Consider the following 22,542-nt stretch of genomic DNA (forward strand, 5'->3'; position numbering starts at 1 on the left):
TTCTCCAATTTCCTTTCATTCAAAATTCTTGTATGTGACTTTTCAACAATTTTTAAATTTTTGTGCATCTTTCTTTCTCTATATCCTCTTATTCCGATTATTTAGTATATTTTCAATTCCAAATTTTCTGTCTTATTTTAACTTATATTAGCAGCAAATTTTTGTGTATAACCTTTCAACCATTTTTAAATTTTTGGACATCTTTCTTTCTCTAAATCATATTTTTAAAATTTATTTTTATACTTTCAATTCCAATTTTCTTTTCTTATTTTTAATTCATATTAACTGATTTTGATTAAACTATTTATATATTTTAATTTTTCTTAATACAAGATTTACATATAATTCTATTATATATATATATATATTTCCAAATATTATACTCCCAAAACTTTTCATACTTATTTAATTTGGTTCTATATATAATATCTTAAAATATTTAACCTTCCTCCTACCTCAATGCCTATGAAAAATTTAAACCGAAAAATTTAAACCTTTGTGTACTTGAGCATACGCAAGGGTTTCGTTGGAAAGTGCGAGTGTTGGTAATGTTAATATGTACAGATAATATACATTCCGTTGAAGCAGGGAGGACCATATATAACTAAATACGCAAACAAAGGATGAATGGTCTATTCCATCGTCATGTCTATTTATCGTCAGTTGACGTCAAATAGCGGGAATCGGTTGACGTCAAAGAGAAACACGGCGAGCGACCCTGAAAAAATAAATGGATCACCACCCCCAGCCTCTTTCCCAGTCGTCAACCCTTTGCTCTGGATTAAATAAAAATAGGTAAGGAAACCAACAAACACAGCCTCCTCTGACTTGTTTCCATTCAATGCAATTAAACCGGGGCGGCGGAAGGCAGCTGTCGGTGTGCGGCGGAGCTCTGCGCCCCTGTACAGTTCACATTTACCGGCGGCCAGGCGGTCGCCCAGATTATCCGACGTGAACAGTAACCAGCCCCCGGATAAAATTTAACCCGGATCCATCTTTACCAATAATTACAATTATATTGACCTCGTCGAGCGGTAAAGCGGAATTTATTACGGTGCCACATGCACGCGTTTCACCCATGATGCGGAGCAACAAAGGGATAAGTTTCTAAATTTCAACCGAGTGAGTAAATGCGATGGACGAGCAGAGCGAAGGCCGAGGAATAGATGAAGATCAGCGGTGGGATATTATCGGGGAGAACCATTGGATCGATCGAGGTAACCGAGAATTGGAGGGACGTGGGATTCCGGCCTTGAATTGAAGTTTTTCTGCTTGGAGGTATTTACAGACCAAATCTTGATCTTTGGGCCCGTTCGTGCTTCGCTCGTGTGTGTTATTTTGCCCAAATCTCGAGGTTCATTCTGAGCTTTTATGTAAAATCAAGATTGCTGGTCTTTTGGTGGTGTGTTTTGCGATTTTCTGCATGGTCGATGAAGATCGACCGGGTGGGAGATCGGTCAGAATTTTGGCCGTTTAAGAAATTTATGAGATTATTTCGCTAATTTGAACAGGGTCGAGCGTCTGATGATGAAGATAAATTATTTAAGCTTAAAGCTGCGACGATTGAAGCTTTTAATTGCTGCATTGAGGTCGAATTTGTTTGTGGCCCAAAAAATTGGAGCAGCGGGGGTTGAAGATGGGAAATAACGGCTACGAGTTTGCCGCTATGCGGTTCGGAGATCGAATTTGCATCGGCCTAAAGATCAAAGCTTGGGGTCCCGAGGTTGGATTTCAGGTGAGAAAATGAGTTACGACTACTATAAAGAGTTGGTGTTTCGGTGGCCTGAGGTCATTTTCATCTTCGGGTTTTTCCCATGAAGAGGTCTCGGTCAAACTCGGGCTTTGAAAGAAGCGTTTTATGGGAACTTTGTGCCTCGTTTCGTTGACGAATTTGTGCCCCTTTTCTTTGACGAATTTGGTGAAGAGCTCTGAAGAAGAAGATGTCTTTGCTCTGCTGAGAGGTTTTCGGAACCAGGGTTCTGCTAAAATCGGTCCGCGTAACTATTTTGTTGGGTTGTTACCGTGTAGAGTCTGATTTGGTATCGTCTATGGATTCTTTCAGAATTGAAAATAAGGAAAGTTAGGGGTTTCAAAGCCTATTTTGTCCTTGATGCCTTCAGGAAAAAGTATCGATGATTTAGCTGAATTTCTGAGTAATCTCAGAAAATAGTAATGGATTGCTCGGGCGACGAGGAGGACGAGCAGTTTTTTGAGAGTCTGGAGGAAATGTTATCACCTTCAGATTCAGGATCAGAGGCTGCAGATAATGAGACGGGGTGCAGAAATGCCGATGCGAGGTCTAAGTACGAGATTTGGAAAAGAGCGCCCAGTAGTATTCAAGAAAGGCGGCAGCGGTTTCTTGTGCGGATGGGTTTGGCTAATCCCAGCGAGCTTGGGAATCAGGTGAATTCCACATCTGCTGAATCAACTTGTTCTACGGAAACTGCAAACATTCCAAATGGAATTGAAAGGCTCAGAGAGAATAGCGGGGCCGTATTAAGAACTGCAGGATCGAGTGGCAGGAAGACGCACTGTAAAAATGTTGTTAATATCGGTTTGAGAGAGGGTTCGGTCAGGTCTAGTAGCTCAAGCAATGGTACGCCAGATGTGGGCGAGGATAATGGAGAATTCGGGGGCACCATTTTCTCCCGTTCAGATGGCACTTGGGAATGCATGTGCAAAATTAAGAACTTAGACAGTGGCAAGGAGTTTGTTGTAGACGAGTTGGGGCAAGATGGTCTATGGAACAAGCTTAGAGAAGTTGGAACAGATAGACAGCTAACTATGGATGAGTTTGAAAGGTCGCTGGGGCTCTCTCCTCTTGTGCAAGAACTCATGCGCAGGGAAAGTGGGGTGGCCCAAGCAGATTGTAACGGAGTACATCATCATGATGCAGAGATTTCAAGCAGCAAAAGGAGAAGCTGGCTGAAAGCCCTAAAATCTGCTGCCTATTCAATGAGGCGGCCTAAAGAGGATCAAAGTAACTATGATTCTGAGAGAAGTAGGCGAAGATCTGGTTCCTTTGATGTCCCTTGGGGGAAGCCTCAGTGGACTAAAGTGCGCCACTATAGGAAACGTTATAAGGAGTTTACAGCTCTTTACATGGGTCAAGAGATTGAAGCCCACGAGGGCTCTATTTGGACGATGAAGTTCAGTTTGGATGGGCGTTATCTAGCCAGTGCCGGTCAGGATTGTGTCATTCATGTACGAGAAGTGATTGAATCAATGAGAACATTTGGGGCTGATACACCAGATTTATATGCTTCTAGTGCTTACTTTTCCATGAATGGTTTGCAAGAGCTAGTCCCCTTAAGTATTGAAGACCATGCAAACAAAATGAAAAGAGGGAAGATCATAGGCAGCAAAAAGAGTTCAAACTCAGACTGTATAGTTTTACCTAATAAGGTTTTCCAGCTTTCAGAAGAGCCAGTGTGTTCTTTTCATGGTCACCTTCTTGATGTATTTGATCTTTCATGGTCCCCATCACAGGTCAGTTGGATTCGGACTGGATATCAGCGTCGAATACGAGTTTACATATCCATTTTATTGAACACGATATAATGGATGGAAGAGCTGTTTGTCCCTATTTCGTGTCTTTTCCTAATTTCTTCGTCTGATTCATATGGATTGCTGTTTTCTTGAAAGATACTTCCTGTAACAAAATCTTGCTGTCTAACAAAGGATTTTCAACATGAAAGGACACTTGTAATGCCATACATTTGATACTTTAGCTCTTAAAGGATTTTCCGTGGCTGCCGTATTTCAGGACAACCTTCTGATTTAGGACTAATTTGCTTCTGGGAGGAATTTTATGATCCCAATATTGAAACTTTTGGCTACGGGTGGGACATGTCAAATTAATGTATAGCATGCCTAGATTTTTATAGGCAGTCTTATGGTTCATAAGGCATACTCTAGTGGTCTTGTTTTGTGATGTATACAGATTTTCGTTTTGTTTGAAGTAGCTGTAAAGCCTTTTTGCACATATTTTTGGAACCATGAAAATTAAAATTTGTCATTCTAGTGAGCAGAGATTATTGAAATGTTGTGGCTTAAGGGTTCTGTTAATAATGTGTATTCCGTCCAAATCCCGTTACTTGCCCTTCTTCTAGTAGGTGTATCTTGGCTCATAATATGAATGCCCGTCCTTATATGTAATGGACGTATAATCTGTTTGGGTTGAGAATTTATGAAGTGAAAGAATGCTAGGATAGGGAGCATTTTAGTTTACTTGGTGTGTGTTGCTGATTGCTTTAGAGAGATTTCTGCTTAACATTTTATTTTGGATTGTCTGGCAGTATTTGCTTTCGTCTTCAATGGATAAAACAGTTCGACTATGGAAACTGGGACATGAAGGTTGTCTAAAGGTGTTCTCTCATAATGATATTGGTAAGATCAAAGATTTTGAGCCCAAATTTATACACTTTCCTTGCTACTTCCTTTTTTGCAACAGATATGCCCCCTCCTCCAGTGACCAATATGTTGAGTTATTTGTCATTTAAACGATCAGAATATTGAAAATATGGGGTTATTTACAGTTGTGTCTCTGTGGCTATTTGTAGTTCTAGCGATATTTTTGAAATTTTTTTCTGTTGAAAACTAGTCTCTTGCTGATGCTTGCTGTTCATTATTCATTTTCCTAATTATTATATATGGTTTTCACATGGGAGGCAGTGACCTGTATACAGTTCAATCCTGTTGATGAGAGATACTTCATAAGTGGCTCATTGGATGGAAAAGCCCGAATTTGGAGTATTCCAGACCGTCAGGTTGTTGACTGGAGTGATCTGCGCGAAATGGTCACTGCAGTATGTTACACTCCTGATGGACAGGTCCGGTGCTTTTTTTCTCTTTCTTATTATATTTCCTAGTATATCATGTGGACCAAATGATTGTGGTTAAAGATTAGAATGGTAATAAGTGATCCTGAACTCTTTTACTCCAAACTCTACTGGTAAAGCAGGGAGGACTAGTTGGATCTATCAAGGGAAGTTGCCGCTTCTATAATACATCAGGTACGCTTCTTTGGAAACATGGGTAATTTTCAAAGCAGTTGGGAAATGGTTATTTTTGAATTGAATGAGCTGGGTGGGGCATTCAAAGGGCTTTGTGTTTAATGTTGTGATTTATAATTTTCCATTCTTCTTCATACTACAGCACCCATCTTATGTTACAATAAATGGATGTCTAATTGGCTATAACACCTTACAGGATCTTTTCTAATTTAGTAGATTGTAACTAATGGATGTAATACATTTATAATTTATGCCATTCTGCTACAGAAGGGTAATATCTCACCTGCACCCATCTCCCATAGTGGCATGCATAAACATCCACAACAATTCATTACCTTTAGAAAAAGTTATAACCATTCATTTCTAATCAATTAATATTGGTATTATTTTTCTTCTCTAATCAAACAGCATAGTTATGCGTCTTTTTGATGACTTTGTGACAAGGTTGGCATGAGAATCACACATTCTCCCTTCGTACCATGCCAGAAATTTGAGACTTGAAAAGTTGTTATTAGTGATAGTAGACAACCATGTAAAACTAGTTTAAGGAAATGACTTCTAATATTAAAAGGATTAGGTGGTTTGGAAGCCGGCAGGTAGGGAATGGTGAGACGAGTTTCCCAATATGATTGGAGCATAATGATTCATACGAAGGTGAAACAAACACAGACAATATCTCAACTTCTCTTGAGCTGAGATACTCACTATTGACTAAGTTACAAGAAATAGGATGAGTTTATTAAACTTTATGACATGAACCTAATAATATTTAAATATTATAGTCTGTTGAACTTAAAGCTGAATTTTATCACCAAAATTTTATGTGTCGAACTTTTCTTGAACTTGAACTCAAACTTGAACCAGGTGATTTAGGCATCATATGATGTTCATAGGCGTGTACATGATATTTCATGTGTTGGGGCATGAAAGCCCCACATGCTTGAACAATTTTTAGTTGCGTTTTTTTTTGTAATGGGATTAGTACAGAAGGGAACTTCTTTGGCAGAGAATGCGAGGAAGATGTGGCTTTTTGAGGACTTCCATTTAGATGGCTTGTAGGAAAAAAGAGAGAAAAAAAGAAGCATTTGCTTAAGAGCTAAGATGTCTCAATGATTGACATTCATGGTTCATTGCTATCACTGTCAGTATTTAGTAGATCAGGTCAATTATCAGTGAGAGTCTTGGTATATCGTGTTGTGAGTTCTATTTGTATTTCTCATAAGTTTAAAACAATTGTAATGGGTAGAATTATGTTGACATGTTAGTACGGTAGATGAAATTTTTTAATGTAATAAGATAAGATAATGGGTTACATTATTAATGTTCTGAAATGGCCAAAAGGGGGTAGGTTAATGGTACTATGAAGTGCAATTAGTGATGATAAATGGTGGGAGTGCAAAGGGCTACTCCAAAAAGCTAAAAATTAAAAGATGCAAGTGGCAAGGTAATAAAACAAAGGAAAGAGTTACTGTATATCATTAGGAAGAGATGAAAAAAACAAAGATTACAGAAGAAGTATATATTGCCACATTAATCACTCAGTAAGCATGGACATACGACTTGATGATGTTACCAGGGAAGTGCTCAAGGTTGATAGGGGCTTGGTTGGGTGATGTTGGGAGTAGCTTGGAAACAAAGCTAAAAATTAAAAGATGCAAGTGACAAGGTAATAAAACAAAGGAAAGAGTTACTGTATCATTAGTAAGAGATGAAAAAGACAGAGATTGCAGAAGAAGTATATATTGCCACATTAATCACTAAGTAGGCATGGACATACGACTTGATGATGTTGCCAAGGAAGTGCTCAAGGTCGATAGGGGCTTGGTTGGGTGATGTCGGGAGCAGCTCAGAAACAACATGTAGAAACTTATGTAACATTTAAGGAGGATGTAAAGAATCTAGTAATATGAGTTTTGGTGCTTGGATTAGACATTCGAGTGGGCCTACTACATGAATGGATATTTCTCAATGTCCTCATATAGATGGGTTGTTTGGCCCTTGAACAAGAGGCTGTACACAATTGCAATGAATTTGCACAGCCCAATTCTAGGGATCCGCATGGTGCTTAGCACTTCCAAGTGCTAAAAAGAGGACATAGTCAACCCCATAGGCTAGATATGGATGTTTCTTGCAACATTATCCCTCGGTCAATTACCACTATTTTGATCAAAATAGCAAGAGGAGAGGGATGCTCCAGAGTCACGAAATAGAAAGTGATAACTCCCACATATTTCGTAATAGATAGAGCACTTGAAAATGAAATGCTTTGTAAACTTCAACTCTTGCAGATGGCGGAGCAAACATATCCCTCTTGTGGAATACATTTATACAATGGCTAGCCTCAACTTGATGCTAATGAGAACAAATTTTGAACTTGTTGAGCGGGAACTTGAGGCCATGTGGTCAATGGTGTTAGGTGGACTAGGGCTGGACAATAGTGTTGTCTCTCAATAGTAGAAAGCTTGCCAAGTAGAAGGCCATCTTAGGGCCAATCCTAGGGATGTGAGATCCATGTGACCTTTATGTATTGTTAATAGATATCTTTGTTATAACTTTGTTGATTTTTGGTTTGAATGAAAGGTGATTAGGGTTGACAAATAATAGTGGAAAGGGGGCAGTGTCATGACACATGCAAATGCACTGGATAAGTGAGGAGGCTTCAGAGAACCAACATCATTTTTGTGCTAGGGGGTTATTAGTTGCAATCTTGATTTAGGAGCAATTTGCAAAGGTCTAACTAGGGGTATTTCTTGTGTCTTGCAGCTGAATTTACCATGGTTTGTATCTTGTGAACAAAGAAGATAAATTTGAAGATGCTCTCCCACCAGAGGTTATTGGCACTAAACATAACCTGCTAAGGCCCTATGGGACCCTTTGCTTGTAGCATTTCATATGCAATAATATGAGGGACTATACTTGCTGTATACGAGCTTATTCAGCAGGTAGCAACCCAGGATCCTATATCTTAGCTCCTAAGAGAACAATCAACTTGAGGGATCATGTTGAAGAGATGTGTCTTAACAAAAAATCCCTCAAAATGCACATGGAGATCCATACTGCTTGCTAAGTTAGGGTTGGGCAACAGTTTGTGTTGCACAAGTTTTCAGAATGGGGGGTGAGTGGCGAAGGCAGGGAAGTTTTGCACTCTTAAAGAGATTTGCACCTCAAGAGATTTGATCCCCTTAGCCACATATTTCTTACCTTTTTGAAGGTCTGATAACAAACTATGGTCTCAGTGTATGTTAATCATCATCATCATTATTATCATCATCATATAAATTTATAATATAATTTAAAAATATATAAATTATTCACAAAAAACAAGAACGATGAAATGGAACTAGTTTACTACATAACTATCAATTTTTAGAATTAAGCAAGTTCCAAACCAATTACAAAATCAAAATATCATAATCCAAAAAACACAACTCAAAATTACAAAATATTAAAATATCATAATCCAAAACACAACTTACAAAATTACAACACGATAGTTTGGTGTTCTGATAATTTGGAAAAAATACAAGGAAGAAAATATGCAAACCCACAGTGCAAACTTCAGTACTTTGGAAACCACTGACTTAACCAACAAAATCTGTAATAAACAAGCAACACTTGGAAATTGGTCTCTTCAAACACCAAACTGTTTGCTGTGTTTAGGTTGTTGACCTACAATCACACTGGTAAACATCTTGCTAGTTGATTCCCCAAGCAAAATTGTCTACTCTGACAACAAATGTTGGTCCAAATACACATAGTGTGAGATGGCTTAAATGGATGGTGGCTTTGAGAGTGGTACATGGTTTGTGCAAAAATGAAATGAAAATTTGACAAAAAATTCAAGGTTGGTCATGTTTTATCTTAGGTTTTAAATTTTGGGATGATTAGGGCATGCATTAAAAGATCTTATTTTATATTTTATTATTTCCTATTTTAAATATCACCATAAAGGGTTTAGCATGGGGACTGGCTTAGAGTACCGTACCAAAGTGAGGTATGTGGGAATGGTTATAAAAAAATTGTTGAATTTGGCAAGGAAGGAGGTGGGTACAATGGGATTGTTTCTCAAGTCCTTGATGGAGTTCCTACTACTTTTGAGATGTCTCCAGGAGTGACCCCGACTGGCTTAGAGTACCGTACCAAAGTGAGGTATGTGGGAATGGTTATAAAAAAATTGTTGAATTTGGCAAGGAAGGAGGTGGGTACAATGGGATTGTTTCTCAAGTCCTTGATGGAGTTCCTACTACTTTTGAGATGTCTCCAGGAGTGACCCCAACAAATTGAGGTATGTGGGAATGGTTCCCCAAAATTTGTTGAATTTGGCAAGGAAGGTGGGTACAATCGGATTGTTTTGTAAGTCCTTAATAGAGTTCCTACTACTTTTGGGATGTTTCGAGCAGTGCCCCAACAAATTGAGGTCTGTGGGAATGGTTCCCAAAAAATTGTTGAATTTGGCAAGGAAGGAGGTGGGTACAATGGGTTTGTTTCTCAAGTCCTTAATGGAGTTCCTACTACTTTTGAGATGTTTCAAGGAGTGCCAAAGTCCTTGAAATGTTGGACATGTTGGTTTTAATGGTAGGAATAATTCTTGTACAACATAAGCAGCAGGTTCAAATTGAGTCTGATTGTGACAACAGTGGATTGGACCCTCAAATAAGTATATGCTATGGTGATCTCTTAGAGTAGCCTGGCAAATTGAGGTATGTGGGAATGGTTCCCAAAAATTTGTTGAATTTGGCAAGGAAGAAGGTGAGTGCAATGATTGTTTCTAAAGTCCTTGATGGAGTTCCTACTATTTTTGATATGTTTTGAGGAGTGCACCTAATAAATTGAGGTATTTGGGAATGGTTGCAAAAAATTAACTGAATTTGGCAAGGAAGGAAGGATGCGGGTACAGTGGGATTGTTTCTTAAGTCCTTGATGGAGATCCTACTATGAGATGTTTTGAGGGGTGCCAAGTTCCTGAAATGTTGGACATGTTGGTTTTAAGGGCGGGAATAGTCCTTGTACAACATAAGCAGCAGGGTACAAATTGAATCTCACTGTGACAACAGTGAATTGGACCCTTAAATAATTATAGGCTATGGTGATTTCTATCTCACTCCTTTTGTAGAAGTGGAAATTTGACAGAGTATTCATGGACACATAGTAAATCATGACTTTAGTCTTGCTGATGGCTAGGTCCTCAAGTTGACCGTATAGCCCTTAGGAGGGGAGGCCAACAGGTGTACATCATCTGTGAGCAATAGAAGAGTAGTTGGCACAAAATGTAAAAATACCACTGTCATCTGCATGTGTACGCTCCTTGAGGTGTGCCTCTAGCTTATGAACAGAAATCCCAAACAAGGTTGGCAAGAGGGAACACCCTTATTTAATTAACTATTATAGTGCTCCTAGTGAATAGAAAAGGTTTGTGATGTGAGAAGCTGGCCGAAGAACAAACTCATTACCCTCATGATAGTCGTGATGAGAGACTTGATGCTAATGTCACAAAGCCTATGAAACAAGAACCACTTGGGAAAGAGGCAGAATCCATTTGAAAATCCACAAAGCAGCAAAAGACTTCAGCTGACCAATGTGTGGCCTCCTCATTGTTGACATGTATGTAGAGGTAACTTTGTTATTACAATCCAGGTTTGACTTTATGTAGAGTTAGTGGGGTATAGATTCCTTCAAAGCAAATTGTAACAAACATCAATGCCAAATTTCTTCGGAGCATTGGAATCTTATCATATACATATTTAATTCTCAAGGCCATAACTAGTAGTTTCCACTGCATATGGTGTGACTGCCATAGGAGTGATTCCATAAAATGAGGTTGCATGCTTGTGTGAGTGGCTTATGATAAACTTTGGAAGTGTTCTCTCTTGTTTCTGTTGTTGATTTTATCTTCTTTTATGGTTGATTTCAAAGTAGCGAATGATCTTTATAGATTGAGCCTGAAAAGTTAAAGACAGACAAGGATAAGAGAGTACAGAACAGAAAAGATGATATCAATTTTTTGAATCCTGAACAAGGCTCAATCAAATGAGTATTTTATGGGGTTCAAATGCAATTAATTTATAAATATGAGGGATCAGTAATCACAATTACAATTCCAATGGTTGTAGAACACAAAAATAAATTGGAACCAGGTGTTTTCTCTTAAGAAACTGTTTGTGGTCCATTAATGAAACAAAAACGACTTGGAAAAGAGGCAGAAGCCATTTGAAAATCCACAAAGCATCAAAAGACTTTGGCTGACCACTGTGTGGCCTCCTTGTTGTTGGCATGTATGTAGTGGTAATTTTCTTATTAGAAGCATCCAAGTTTGACTTTATGTATAGTTAGTGGGGTATAGATTCCTTCAAAGCAAGTTGCAACAAATATCAATGTCAAATTTCTTCTGAGCATTGGATTCTTATCATATATGTATTTAATTCCCAAGGCCATAACTAGTAGTTTCCGCTGCATTTAGTGACTGCCATAGAAGTGATTCCATAAAATGAGGCTGCATGCTTGTGTGAGTGGTTTATGATATAAATAATTTTGGAAGTGTTCTCTCTTGTTTCTGTTGTTGATTTTAAATTAGCGAATGGTCTTTATGGATCAAGTATGAAAAGTTAAAGGTAGACAAGGATAAGAGTACAGAACAGAAAAGGCGATATCAATTTTTTCAACCCTGAACAAGGCTCAATCAAATGAGCATTTTGTGGTGTTCAAATGCAGATAATTTATAATGAAGGATCAGTAATCACGATTATAATTCCAATGGTTGTTGAACACAAAAAATAAATTGGAACCAGGTGTTTTCTCTTAAGAAAATGTTTGTGGTCCAACAATTTTTTTCCCTTAGGCAGATGTTATGAACTAATAACTGAACTTTGAAGGTGATCACTGCTGCAAGCTTCCATGTGTATCACATAGTTTACCGACAGGTCAGGAATTATAAATTACTATTAATCATAAGTACCATTTTGGGATAGTATCTTTCACACGATGCCCTTGGTGGGATAACTTCTTTTAATGTTTTGTTCTGTACAGGTAGGGCTGACCCTTTCTTTAAGAAACAGAAAAGTGGACTATTGGGTTGTAGCCTGTCACTGTTTTCCTGCTCTTAGAGTATGCACATTTATATAGCTGTTATCATTACCAATATTGCTTAAAAATTAGAGCCAACGTGAATGGCTAATATTTTAAGAATATTGATCTATTTTAATTTGTTCCTGCTTTTCTGTGCACCTGCAGAAGTCATCTTTGAAGTTTACAGTTTGAGAAAAGATATACAATTTTCAAATTGAGATATATCATATTGTAAATAACACTTGCAAGTTGCAACCATTTCACCTCCATGCTTCACTGCAGTAGTATGACTGCTTTATGTGAATACCAGGTGTCTAAAATGAGTAGGCCAAAAGGTAGTGGATGTGTTTTCTATTACTTAGCTAGTGCCAGGAAAGGGTAAGACTGTTAGAGAGATCACATGGTGATTTTAATTTTTTGCAACTAAAACATGGGATACAAATGACAAAAATATAATTCCATACCTGTAAAAGCAGAGAATATGTCAAGGCATATGATTTTTCTCCTTCTGTGGCTCACAACACATCCACATGCATTTTGCAGTTAAATAATTTGTGTGTGCACATGTGTGTTTAGTTTCTTTGGAGATTATGATATTGCCTAAGCTCGAGTATCTACAGACATTAAACATTTTACTTATACTTCTTGCAATATGTACAGATGGATACAAGGCCCACATAACGGGTCTAGTATATATATATATATATATAGGTGAGGCCATCATCAGAAATTTGCTATCCTGTTTACGCCATATCTAATAGGGGCTATAGCTCTCTTGTGCTAATAAAATAACACTTCTGTGCATTTATAGGTGGTTAAGGTATTTATTGAATTTCAGCTTTACCTTTACTTTAAGAGACCTCTTGGTGGCAAGCTCTTAATGTTCAGATTGTTCAAGTTATTTTTTGTACTTTATAAACGCCTGGGTTGCATTTTCCCGAATATTTGCTTTAAAAGACATGGGATTGATACCCAACTTAAATTATGTTATTTTCTGGTGGTGGATTTGTCATTGCTCAACTCTAAAAAAGTTAGCGGTGCAGAAGGATAGACGGGTAGCAATGCAAAGCAGTCAGAGATGCACAAGGCTCAAACACATTAACACAGAAGTATATATCTAAACTTCATGATGTAATTGTATCCCTAAGCTGGAATGGGATGATGGAAGTGGGATTGTCTTTCAATGGTTACATAACAAAGGAAATTAACTAGAACTAGACATTCTTACTTCCAAATTTGCATCTAGGCCTCTTCATTTGCAGGCTTCGTAAGTTCATAACCAATACAACATGTCAACTACTGCAAGCTTCTGTTTGTAACAATTATGAAATAAGGCAGGTGTCAGGACCTGGTCTGAATTGTATGCATGGGCTATCCTGCAAACCAATCACCTCAAGGAATTTCTTCCATTAATAATGCACGTTGCCTGAGACGTATGTGTAGAGTTCAGTAGATCTCATGGCAAATGCATAGCTTCCTGTATTTCACAAAAGTTATCAATATGTTTTTGCAATACGAGTGGAACTTCTGAGCATATATTGAAGATTTTTTGTGGTAGATGAGAGGAAATGGAATGATGAAAATTCTTTTTTTGGTAGGTAAATAAAATTTTATTAAAAAAATAAAATAATGTATGACAACATTGTATGCCAAGCATACATTTTTGTTGATTGGATACAGTGTCTGATCTTGGTGTGGCCAAAATGTTGAATAAATCAACCTGGTCAGTACACTATTGATCTTACACATTTGTACTCCAGTACTTAGGATTGATTTTGAGCATATAAATCCCTGATCTACTCAGGATAAAGCTCCTGATATTGGGTACTAAACTGCTCTTAACTTCTGACTAGTAAAGGGAATTCCTTGCTTGTTTTATCGGAAGACTCGATTCAGAACTCAAGAAATAAAAACTATTAAAAAATTAAAAAAAGTACACTAAATTTTGAAAACTGGTCAGATTTAGGCTGAGCCAGATAAGGATGGTTATAATTATTCAGCCTGTTCGATGTTTAACATCTAACGCTCCTTAGAGATCATTGTTCTCTAGGATTTATAGGCCATGAGCATAGATACTACTCAAATGTTTTACCAGAAGCCCTTGTTCTGTTCATTTTGCTTCTTGCATATACACATGGGAATTTTTGTTGTCCGATTAACAATATTTTCGTTAGGAATCCAGCATCATGATCAAACACGTGATACAATTTTATATGGCCTGGTTGATTGGTATTTTGACTTAACTGGATGCACGTGATACAATTTTATATGGCCTGGTTGATTGGTATTTTGACTTAACTGGATGCTTGGGATGGGAGTTCCACCTTCAGCTTTTAATGTTAAAAATGAAGTTGATGAAAGTAAAATACAATTTATATTGACTTTAAGAATTACAATTAAAACCATACTGGGCCTAGAGTTTTGTTTGTTTGTTTGTTTACTGTTTTTCCTTTTTCCTTTCTGGACTCCACAGGCAATTGCCCATGTTATTAGTTTAGTTTGTAGTTTGTGGTGTTATGCAGAATGTGCATCTCTACAAACAGTTTTAGAGTGCTGAATATAAACACAAAGTACTCAACAGTTATCGTTTTTCAATTTTTCATTAAAATTAGAAAATATTACATGTTGCAGGAAATGCCTAAAAAGGTGGCGTTCTGGTACCGGAGACTGCCCTGAATGCTGAAAAGGCCTTGAAACGGGGCCGAAACACCATTGGCTGTACTGTATGGTGTTTCGTGATTTTGAAACGCTGTACGGTATGGTCGGCGGCATTTCAGCCGCTACAGGTCATGTTTCTGGCAGCAGAAAGGCGTTTTTTTTTTTTTTTTTTTTATTCACCTTTTTTGGCCAGCTCAAGGGTGAAGAAGGGCGTGAGCCCCTTCTAACACCCAAATGTCCAGATTTAGAGCTCTCTTTCTGCTCTTGATATTTGTGACAGTGGTGTGGTGCAAGTGCAACTGGAAGTACTAGTAGAGTTGCCTCTTCTATTGAACAAGCATCTTGTTCTATCTTTGCTGATGAGGATTAGCTCACTTTTTATTTCAGTTTTAGCACATATAGCCTCATATATAAAGGCTGATTTTGGAGCTGCCTTGGATGTAAAGCCTCATCTATAAAGGCTAATTTTGGATATTTGCATCATGTAATCATATGTTAGAGTTAATATAAATTTGGATTTACTTCTAAAATGTCATTTATACGTCTCGTTCTTTCTTTTCTTGGAAAGTAATGTGTTATTTAATATTGACTATATATATATATCTATATGACGTTTCGGTGCGTTTTCATTTTCCTGGGGTAGCGTTTCGGGCCGTCCCCATTTCTGAAACTTCTAGACGTTTCGATGTTTTGTGCAACTTAACATCATGTGCATAATATGTTGCTTAATTGTATACCAGAGCCAGCCCTTGGAACCAGATGCCCTTTTTTCGAATTTTTGGATAAGTTCTGACATGGTAATTTTTTGTGATAGTCAACAAAGTCGATTTAGTATATACATTTATGGAAGCCATTTTTTTTTATCGATTGTTGCTTCTATTTTCTTTCCATGTTTTCTTTTTGGGAACGGTTAATTTACATTTTTTTAAGGAAAATTGAACCTAAGAATAAATGAATCCCCTATTTCCTATCGAGTGATGGTTCTACCTAGTTTTGTAAGGACCAAAATTCCGTCTCTTTTCAAATTCAAGAATTCTTCTGATTTTATATTTTTTTACCCTGCATGATCGATCCCGTTATGAAGTATACTTCTGCATGGTTGGATGTCAACCTCCATTGTTTATAACTAGAATATTTGGTTCATATTTTAACTTCACATTGTTGAATTTGTATAGCCTTTGGTTGGTTAATAACTGATGGAAACTATCTTGTGGACCAGGTAACAAGCTACAGTTCGAAAATCAACTGAATGTGTGTAGTAAGAGGAAAAAATCTTCTGGAAAGAAGATTACTGGTTTTCAGGTGAGGATCAGGCAGTGAATGGAAATCACATTGTTGCTTGTTTTACTCGACTCTTTTGGAATTAGTTCTTTGTGAGTAATGTGTGTTTTTGTTCCTTCAGTTTGCACCAGGAGGAGATTCTCAGAAAGTATTGATAACGTCTGCAGATTCACGAGTTCGAGTTTATGATGGTTCTGAGCTTGTTTGCAAATATAAAGGTAGTAAATAATTTTTTATTTGAAAAAATTGTGTTTCCTTCTATTATATGAATCTTATACGAGGAGGTAGCTGGACACATTCACTTAAAAAAACCAATTGCAATAAAACATAAATTATACAGATTGTTACTATTGATCAACACAAAGCGATGGTTTTGAGTAAAAAACAATTCAATGCCAACTTTATTATTAATTAACAATTCAATTGGGACTACCTAGGTTCTAGCACACAACCAATCCCGGTTATGATATTCTGCATCTGTTGATTTTAGCACAAACAAATCACGTTTCAGACTCTGATATTGAAATAATGTGAAGTCGCTTTGACTAGAAGAAAGCCGCGTCCATACTATCCTTCCTATATTAGCTAAAGTATCTACTTAAACACTGATGTGATGAATAAAACCATAAACAGTAACATAGTTTCATGACAAACCCTATAGAATTTTGAGCTTTAAAGGCAGTGAAATTTCAATTTCTTGCAAATATTCTCTCAAGTGAATTAATTTGAGAATAGTTTTGTCACTAAGGAGGAAAAAGTAGTAATTTTTTCTTGATGAAAGGGATAATGCTACTAACGGGATGACACCTTATTAATTTTTCCCAGCTGTACAATGAAGGTATTTCAGACATGTAATAGTGATGGTCCTAGCTTTATGAATACGTACCCCACACTCAATTGTAGTCAAGCACATAATATATCTCTTCTATGTTAGTGTTGTGTTTTAACTTCGCCTGAACAAAGGAGACATATCATATCCATTATATGAATACAGGAATTCTGTACCAGTCCAGCAATTAGAATTCTATATGATTAAATCTAATGCAATAATTAATTACGTAAGGTAACATTAGTTAAGGTCTTTAATTATGCTTTATGCTGTGAGATTCTAATCCTTCAGAAATATAACCTTTCCTCTCTCCCTGCTCATTGGCCTGAACTTGTACTGGAATTTCTTTTGCAGGTTTTCGGAACACCTGCAGTCAAATTTCTGCCTCATTTGCACCGAATGGGCAACATTTTGTTTGTGCTAGTGAAGATTCACGTGTTTATATTTGGAATCATGAGAGCCCTCGTGGTTCTGGTGCAAGGCATGAAAAGTCCTCTTGGTCACATGAACACTTTCTATCACAGGGTGTTTCAGTTGCAATTCCTTGGTCTGGTATGAAGCTTCAGCCTCGAGTTTGGAATTCACCTGAATTTATGCTTGGTCAGAGGCACAATTTGCTTTCATTGCAGGGAGGTAAGGATGTTGGATATCAGAATGGTCTTCTTTCAAGAGAAGCTGATGAGGGGCAGGAATCAGAGACTCCTTTGCATTATATTTCTCAAGTAGCACATTCATGTGGTTCACAGAATATGGTAGATAGGGACGGCCAAGATGATCTTTCTAGATATTCAGCTTGTATCTCGGATTCACGTCTGTCATCTTTTATGGCTTTCCCTGAATCTCCTGGAAACCCAGATGATCTAAATTCGAAAGTTTTTTTCTCTGATAGCTCGTCTAAAGGCTCAGCAACATGGCCTGAGGAGAAGCTTCCTCCAACAAGAAAACAGAGCCGATCAAATAGTACTTCTTCTCACTATGACACTCTGAAGACTCATCTTGGTAATACCATCCAAGGCCAATCTGGAGCTTCTGCAGCTGTGGCATGGGGATTAGTAATAGTCACTGCTGGTCGTGGGGGAGAGATCAGATCATTTCAGAATTATGGCTTGCCTGTTCGTCTTTGAGAAGTCAAGTATTTATAGTTAAGTGAGAGAGCAAGGAAACTTTACACTTTTAAATTGTCATTTCAGCATAAATACACATTTGTATTGAATGCTTTCCTCATCTCAAATTGTATTTAATCTGCGGGCAGTATGGGAAGATTGCCATTCTTTCAGAAAATGAAGGTGCGTCTTGATGCTTCCAAGCAGTCCTTGCATTTTTTTAGAGTATTGTGGGCTTCCAACAATGTGGAGTTGGATAAAGTTTGACACTCGATCACAATTGCCCAATCTGTTCATTATCATTTTCCTTCGCTACTCAAAAAAGTGTATGGCATCTGGTTGGGCCCTCTTATGCCGTGCTGATCTGCTCTCCATTGAAGTAGAAGAAGTGGGGGACAGATCAATCAATAGCTCGACTGTGCAACGAACCCTCTGCTCCATTCATCCAACCAGCTGAGAATGTGTGGTTATCAGTACAACCGACTATACACTTAAGTTATTCAGTTGATGCAGAGGTGCTCCTGAAGATTGTGTCGTCCCTATTGCAGCATGTTCAGCAAGGGACCGTTAGCCCTTACCTTCCCCAAGTATATAATGTGTATGGCAAGATGACTTGTCCAACAGCCTTGAAGATGTAGTCAAGAGTGCAAGCGATTTCCACTTGTTTAGTTCCCTGAAGCTGGATTTCTTCAGCCAGAGGCACGTTTAACTAAATTTCGTTTAGTTCACCATGACTATTCGTTGAACTTAATGGGATTTAGTTTAACGTAGCCAGCCCGCTTCCGCATTATCTTAGAAACAGATGTATATTGGAACAGACCAGGTGCTTTAGGTGATTAAGTGCTGGACAAAACGAGGATCCCTTGAAATTCTTGAGAGAATTTTTTGTTGTTGTTGAGATGAACAATATTTGCGAGTTATCACAAATGACCATGCTCTTCGTGCCTGAGACTTTTCCCTGTAGTATAGACTTGAGTTGTCCACGTGGTAGTGATGGTTTTGCTTTAACCCAATGCTATGTCCATGTAAACAGATATTTTGGACATTTTTTGATCTTACTAGTACTGCTTAAGAATTTGTAAATGTAACTGCTGCCATGAAGATCGTTAGGGCTTTGACAGCAGCATTGTTGGTTAGCCAATTTAGGATTTTATGATTAAATGCTAGTGTTTTCCAAGTGGTTGTAGCATATCCACTGTTATAACATATTCAGGAGTTAAAAGATGAAATATGAAGGGTCCTACAGACGACCTAAGTTTCAATTCTTTTTTTGGATTCGACATAGGACGGTGGATACAATTGTTATCCTGCAAGCAATGAAATAAATGCGCACGAGTGCCTTTTTGTCATGCAGTTACTGTGCAACCGTCAACGTAATTTGTTATTCCAGATATATGACTGCTTTTCTTTGCAGGTAATGAGCAAACATACCTTTAAGAAAATGCCATAATACAGGGCTTTATAATAAGGTGTTCTTTGCAAGTATTCCAATAAAATGGTGATAAGAAAAACATACATCAAGAAATTGCCCTTGTCAGTTGGTTTCTTGCCTTTGTCATTTCAAACCAAGGGTGACCTTTTTCAGATAGAATATTTTTCTTTCTTTTTTTCCCTTTAAAAGCGGTTGCATTTCACTAATTATTATTTAAAAAATTGTTCCTTTTTACTAACTATAAATTCATTATTTTGGTGTTATCAGTTTTTAGAGGGCCCTTCTCCGCCAGTTTTTGTTAACTGTTTCTCAACGCTGCAAGGTCCTGTGCAGTTCCGTTTTGGACTATAATAGGTATATTCCATAGGAAAAAAACTATGAATTCATTAAACATTCATCTATAATGAAGGCATTTTTACAAAAGAATCAGGCCATAAGCACTAAAATTAAGCATCAACAAACATTAAAAGGGCGCAAAATTGCCAGTTAAGTAAAAGTTTATGATCCACTTTGTGAATGAATAATTTTAAAAACTAGAAATTCATTATATGTACAATAAAGGCTTTTTTACCAACTATTTAGGACACGAACTAAAATTAAGCATCAACCAACATTAAAAGGGTGCGAAATTGCCACTTCAGCAGAAGTTCATGATCCACTTTTATTTCAGGTCTTTATAATAAGGTGTTCTTTGTAAGTATTCCAATAAACTGGTGATAAGAAAAGCATACATCAAGAAATTGCCTTTGTCATTTGGTTTCTTGTCATTTCGAACCAAGGGTGATCTTTTTTAGATGGAATATTTTTCTTTCTTTTTGTTTTCCTTTAAAAACGGTTGCATTTCACTAATTATTATTTAAAAAATGGTTCCTTTTTACTAACTATAAATTCATTATGTTGGTGTTATCAGTATTTTGAGGGCCCTTCTACGCCACTTTTTGTTAACCGTTTCTCAACGCTGCAAGGTCCTGTGCAGTTCCTTTTTGGACTATAATATGTATATTCCATAGGAAAAAAAACTATGAATTTTTTGAACATTCATGTATAATGAAGGCATTTTTACAAAAGAATCAGGCCATAAGCACTAAAATTAAGCATCAACCAACATTAAAAGGGTGCAAAATTGCCAGTTAAGTAAAAGTTCGTTCATGATCCACTTTGTGAATGAATTTTTGAAACTAGAAATTCATTATATGTACAATGAAGATTTTTTTACCAAAGATTTAGGCCACGAACTAAAATTAAGCATCAACCAACATTAAAAGGGTGCAAAATTGCCACTTAAGCAGAAGTTCATGATCCACTTTGTGAATGAATCATTTTGAAAAGTGACTCGATATTCATGAGATATCTCATACATTTTAAACACATTTGAGATAACCAGTTTGAATTTTGAAGTGTCCAAACTGAGATCCATTATACTATCCTATGAAGGATGAATTTATTTATGTTATTTAGTTCAAAATTTTTGAATTTGGGCCGCGGAATCCATTTTTTTATATTGTAATAAGGTAGGTCCAAGATAGTGCTGTGGCTTAAAATGGTCATTCAGCACAAAACATTAAACAAATAAACAATTAAGTGAGACTTCATATCAATGGATGAATTTTTATTTATGTTATTTAGTTCAAACTTTTTGAATTTGGGCCGTGGAATCCATTTTTTTATATTGGAATAAGGCATGTCCAAGATAGTGCTGTGGCTTAAAATGGTCATTCAGCACAAAACATTAAACAATTAGGTGAGACTTGAATCAAATTTTCTTGTTAAAAACAGTGAAGTGTATAAAGAGTAGAAAGAAGGTTTAATAGAAAGTAAAGTGTATAAAGAGTGAAAGAAGATTTAAATGAAAATAGAAAAGTGTATAAATTGGAATATTTATAGAATGATAAAAAATATGAACCAGACTAGTAGCATAAACAATTTTTTTTGTAATTGTTCATAATTTCAAGGTCTGATAATACAAAAACTGCATAGAGTGCTATATAGAAAACAAAAATTCACTGAAATTAGAAAAACTAGTAAAAATTAAACGGTTGCTATGAGGCGGTGCTTTGTAGCTTTTCATTTCGCTTGGGGTGTCCTCTAGGCCAGACCGCTTAGACTCTCTATTAGAGTCTAATGTAGAGGAATCCATGTAGTCTTTAGTCTCTAGGTCCATGTGCCTGTCAGGAATGTACCTCTGAGATTGTTAGGTCCATGTGTGTGTCAGGAATGTACCTCTCAGATTGCCTTCTTGCACATCAGATATTGCTCTCTGAGCTGAGGTGAAGCCCTGTGGGGGGTAGGAGAGAATAAATACACAGGAGAAAAGGGGGTGAGACTAAAGCAGAAACATACTACCCAAAATTGATAAGCCCAAGACTAAAGCAGAAACATACCAACCAAAATGATAAGCCCATCGAGGGGAGAAAAGCCCAAAATTCTATGAAGCTCGAAAACAAAAGAGAACCAAAAATTAGGGAATTCAAAATTGAAATGTGATTGTATTGAGGGGAGAAAAGCCCAAAATCCTATCAAGTTCGAAAATGAAAGAGAACAAAAAATTAGAGAATTCAGAATTGAAATGTGTAGAATCAAGAGACCAAGCCTTAGGAGAGAGAACACTGAAGTAATTGCAATTCATAATTAGGATCAAGCCCCCTAGCCTCATTCGCTCGATGGATTAATTTTGTTGATCCAAGAAAGAACTCTAGTTTTGTTTGCCTTGCTATGGATGGCTGCTTGTAAGCATTTAGAAATGCTCTCTTCTCAAAAGACAGCTCAAAATTATTAACTTGCTTCACTCCATGACCTTCCATATAGTAACAAACATCTGATAACGTTATTCAACGCTGAACTGGTTATACTTTGAACTTGCTTTCACATAAAACTCTGGTTAAAAAGATAAGACCTAAGCAATCATTTGAATCCGGGGAGAATATCCCTGCTGTCACGAGAGTTCATTTTTCTTTGGTAAACAAAGATGGTATTGAAAATAAATAAATTAAAAGATTGTTATATTACTCTTTAACGATGTTAAGTTATTATAATTATAATAATAATGGTTCTACACAAATTTATTATAATTATAATAATTATTTCTCTCCATTACCTCATATAAATTAAAATATTATTTATTAATCACATAGTGCCACAAGACTATTTATTTATTTGGAGCTA

At 36.9% G+C, this 22,542-nt stretch overlaps 1 protein-coding gene across 1 annotated transcript; it reads left to right on the forward strand.

Moving 5' to 3' along the window:
• The first annotated feature begins 1,046 nt into the window (after positions 1–1,046).
• Positions 1,047–19,301, forward strand: LOC149219463 (uncharacterized). The gene is made up of 7 exons (XM_089384372.1): positions 1,047–3,489; positions 4,299–4,389; positions 4,675–4,832; positions 4,964–5,015; positions 15,955–16,037; positions 16,138–16,234; positions 17,200–19,301. The coding sequence occupies exons 1-7, from the start codon at positions 2,173–2,175 to the stop codon at positions 17,967–17,969; spliced, it is 2,568 nt and encodes an 855-aa protein (XP_089240498.1). The 5' UTR covers positions 1,047–2,172; the 3' UTR covers positions 17,970–19,301.
• Positions 19,302–22,542: the final 3,241 nt, after the last annotated feature.

This window comes from Pinus tabuliformis, chromosome Q (genome assembly GCF_031772625.1).
Source record: "Pinus tabuliformis cultivar Carrire ecotype Pingquan chromosome Q, CPIR1, whole genome shotgun sequence".
Lineage (NCBI taxonomy): Eukaryota > Viridiplantae > Streptophyta > Pinopsida > Pinales > Pinaceae > Pinus > Pinus tabuliformis.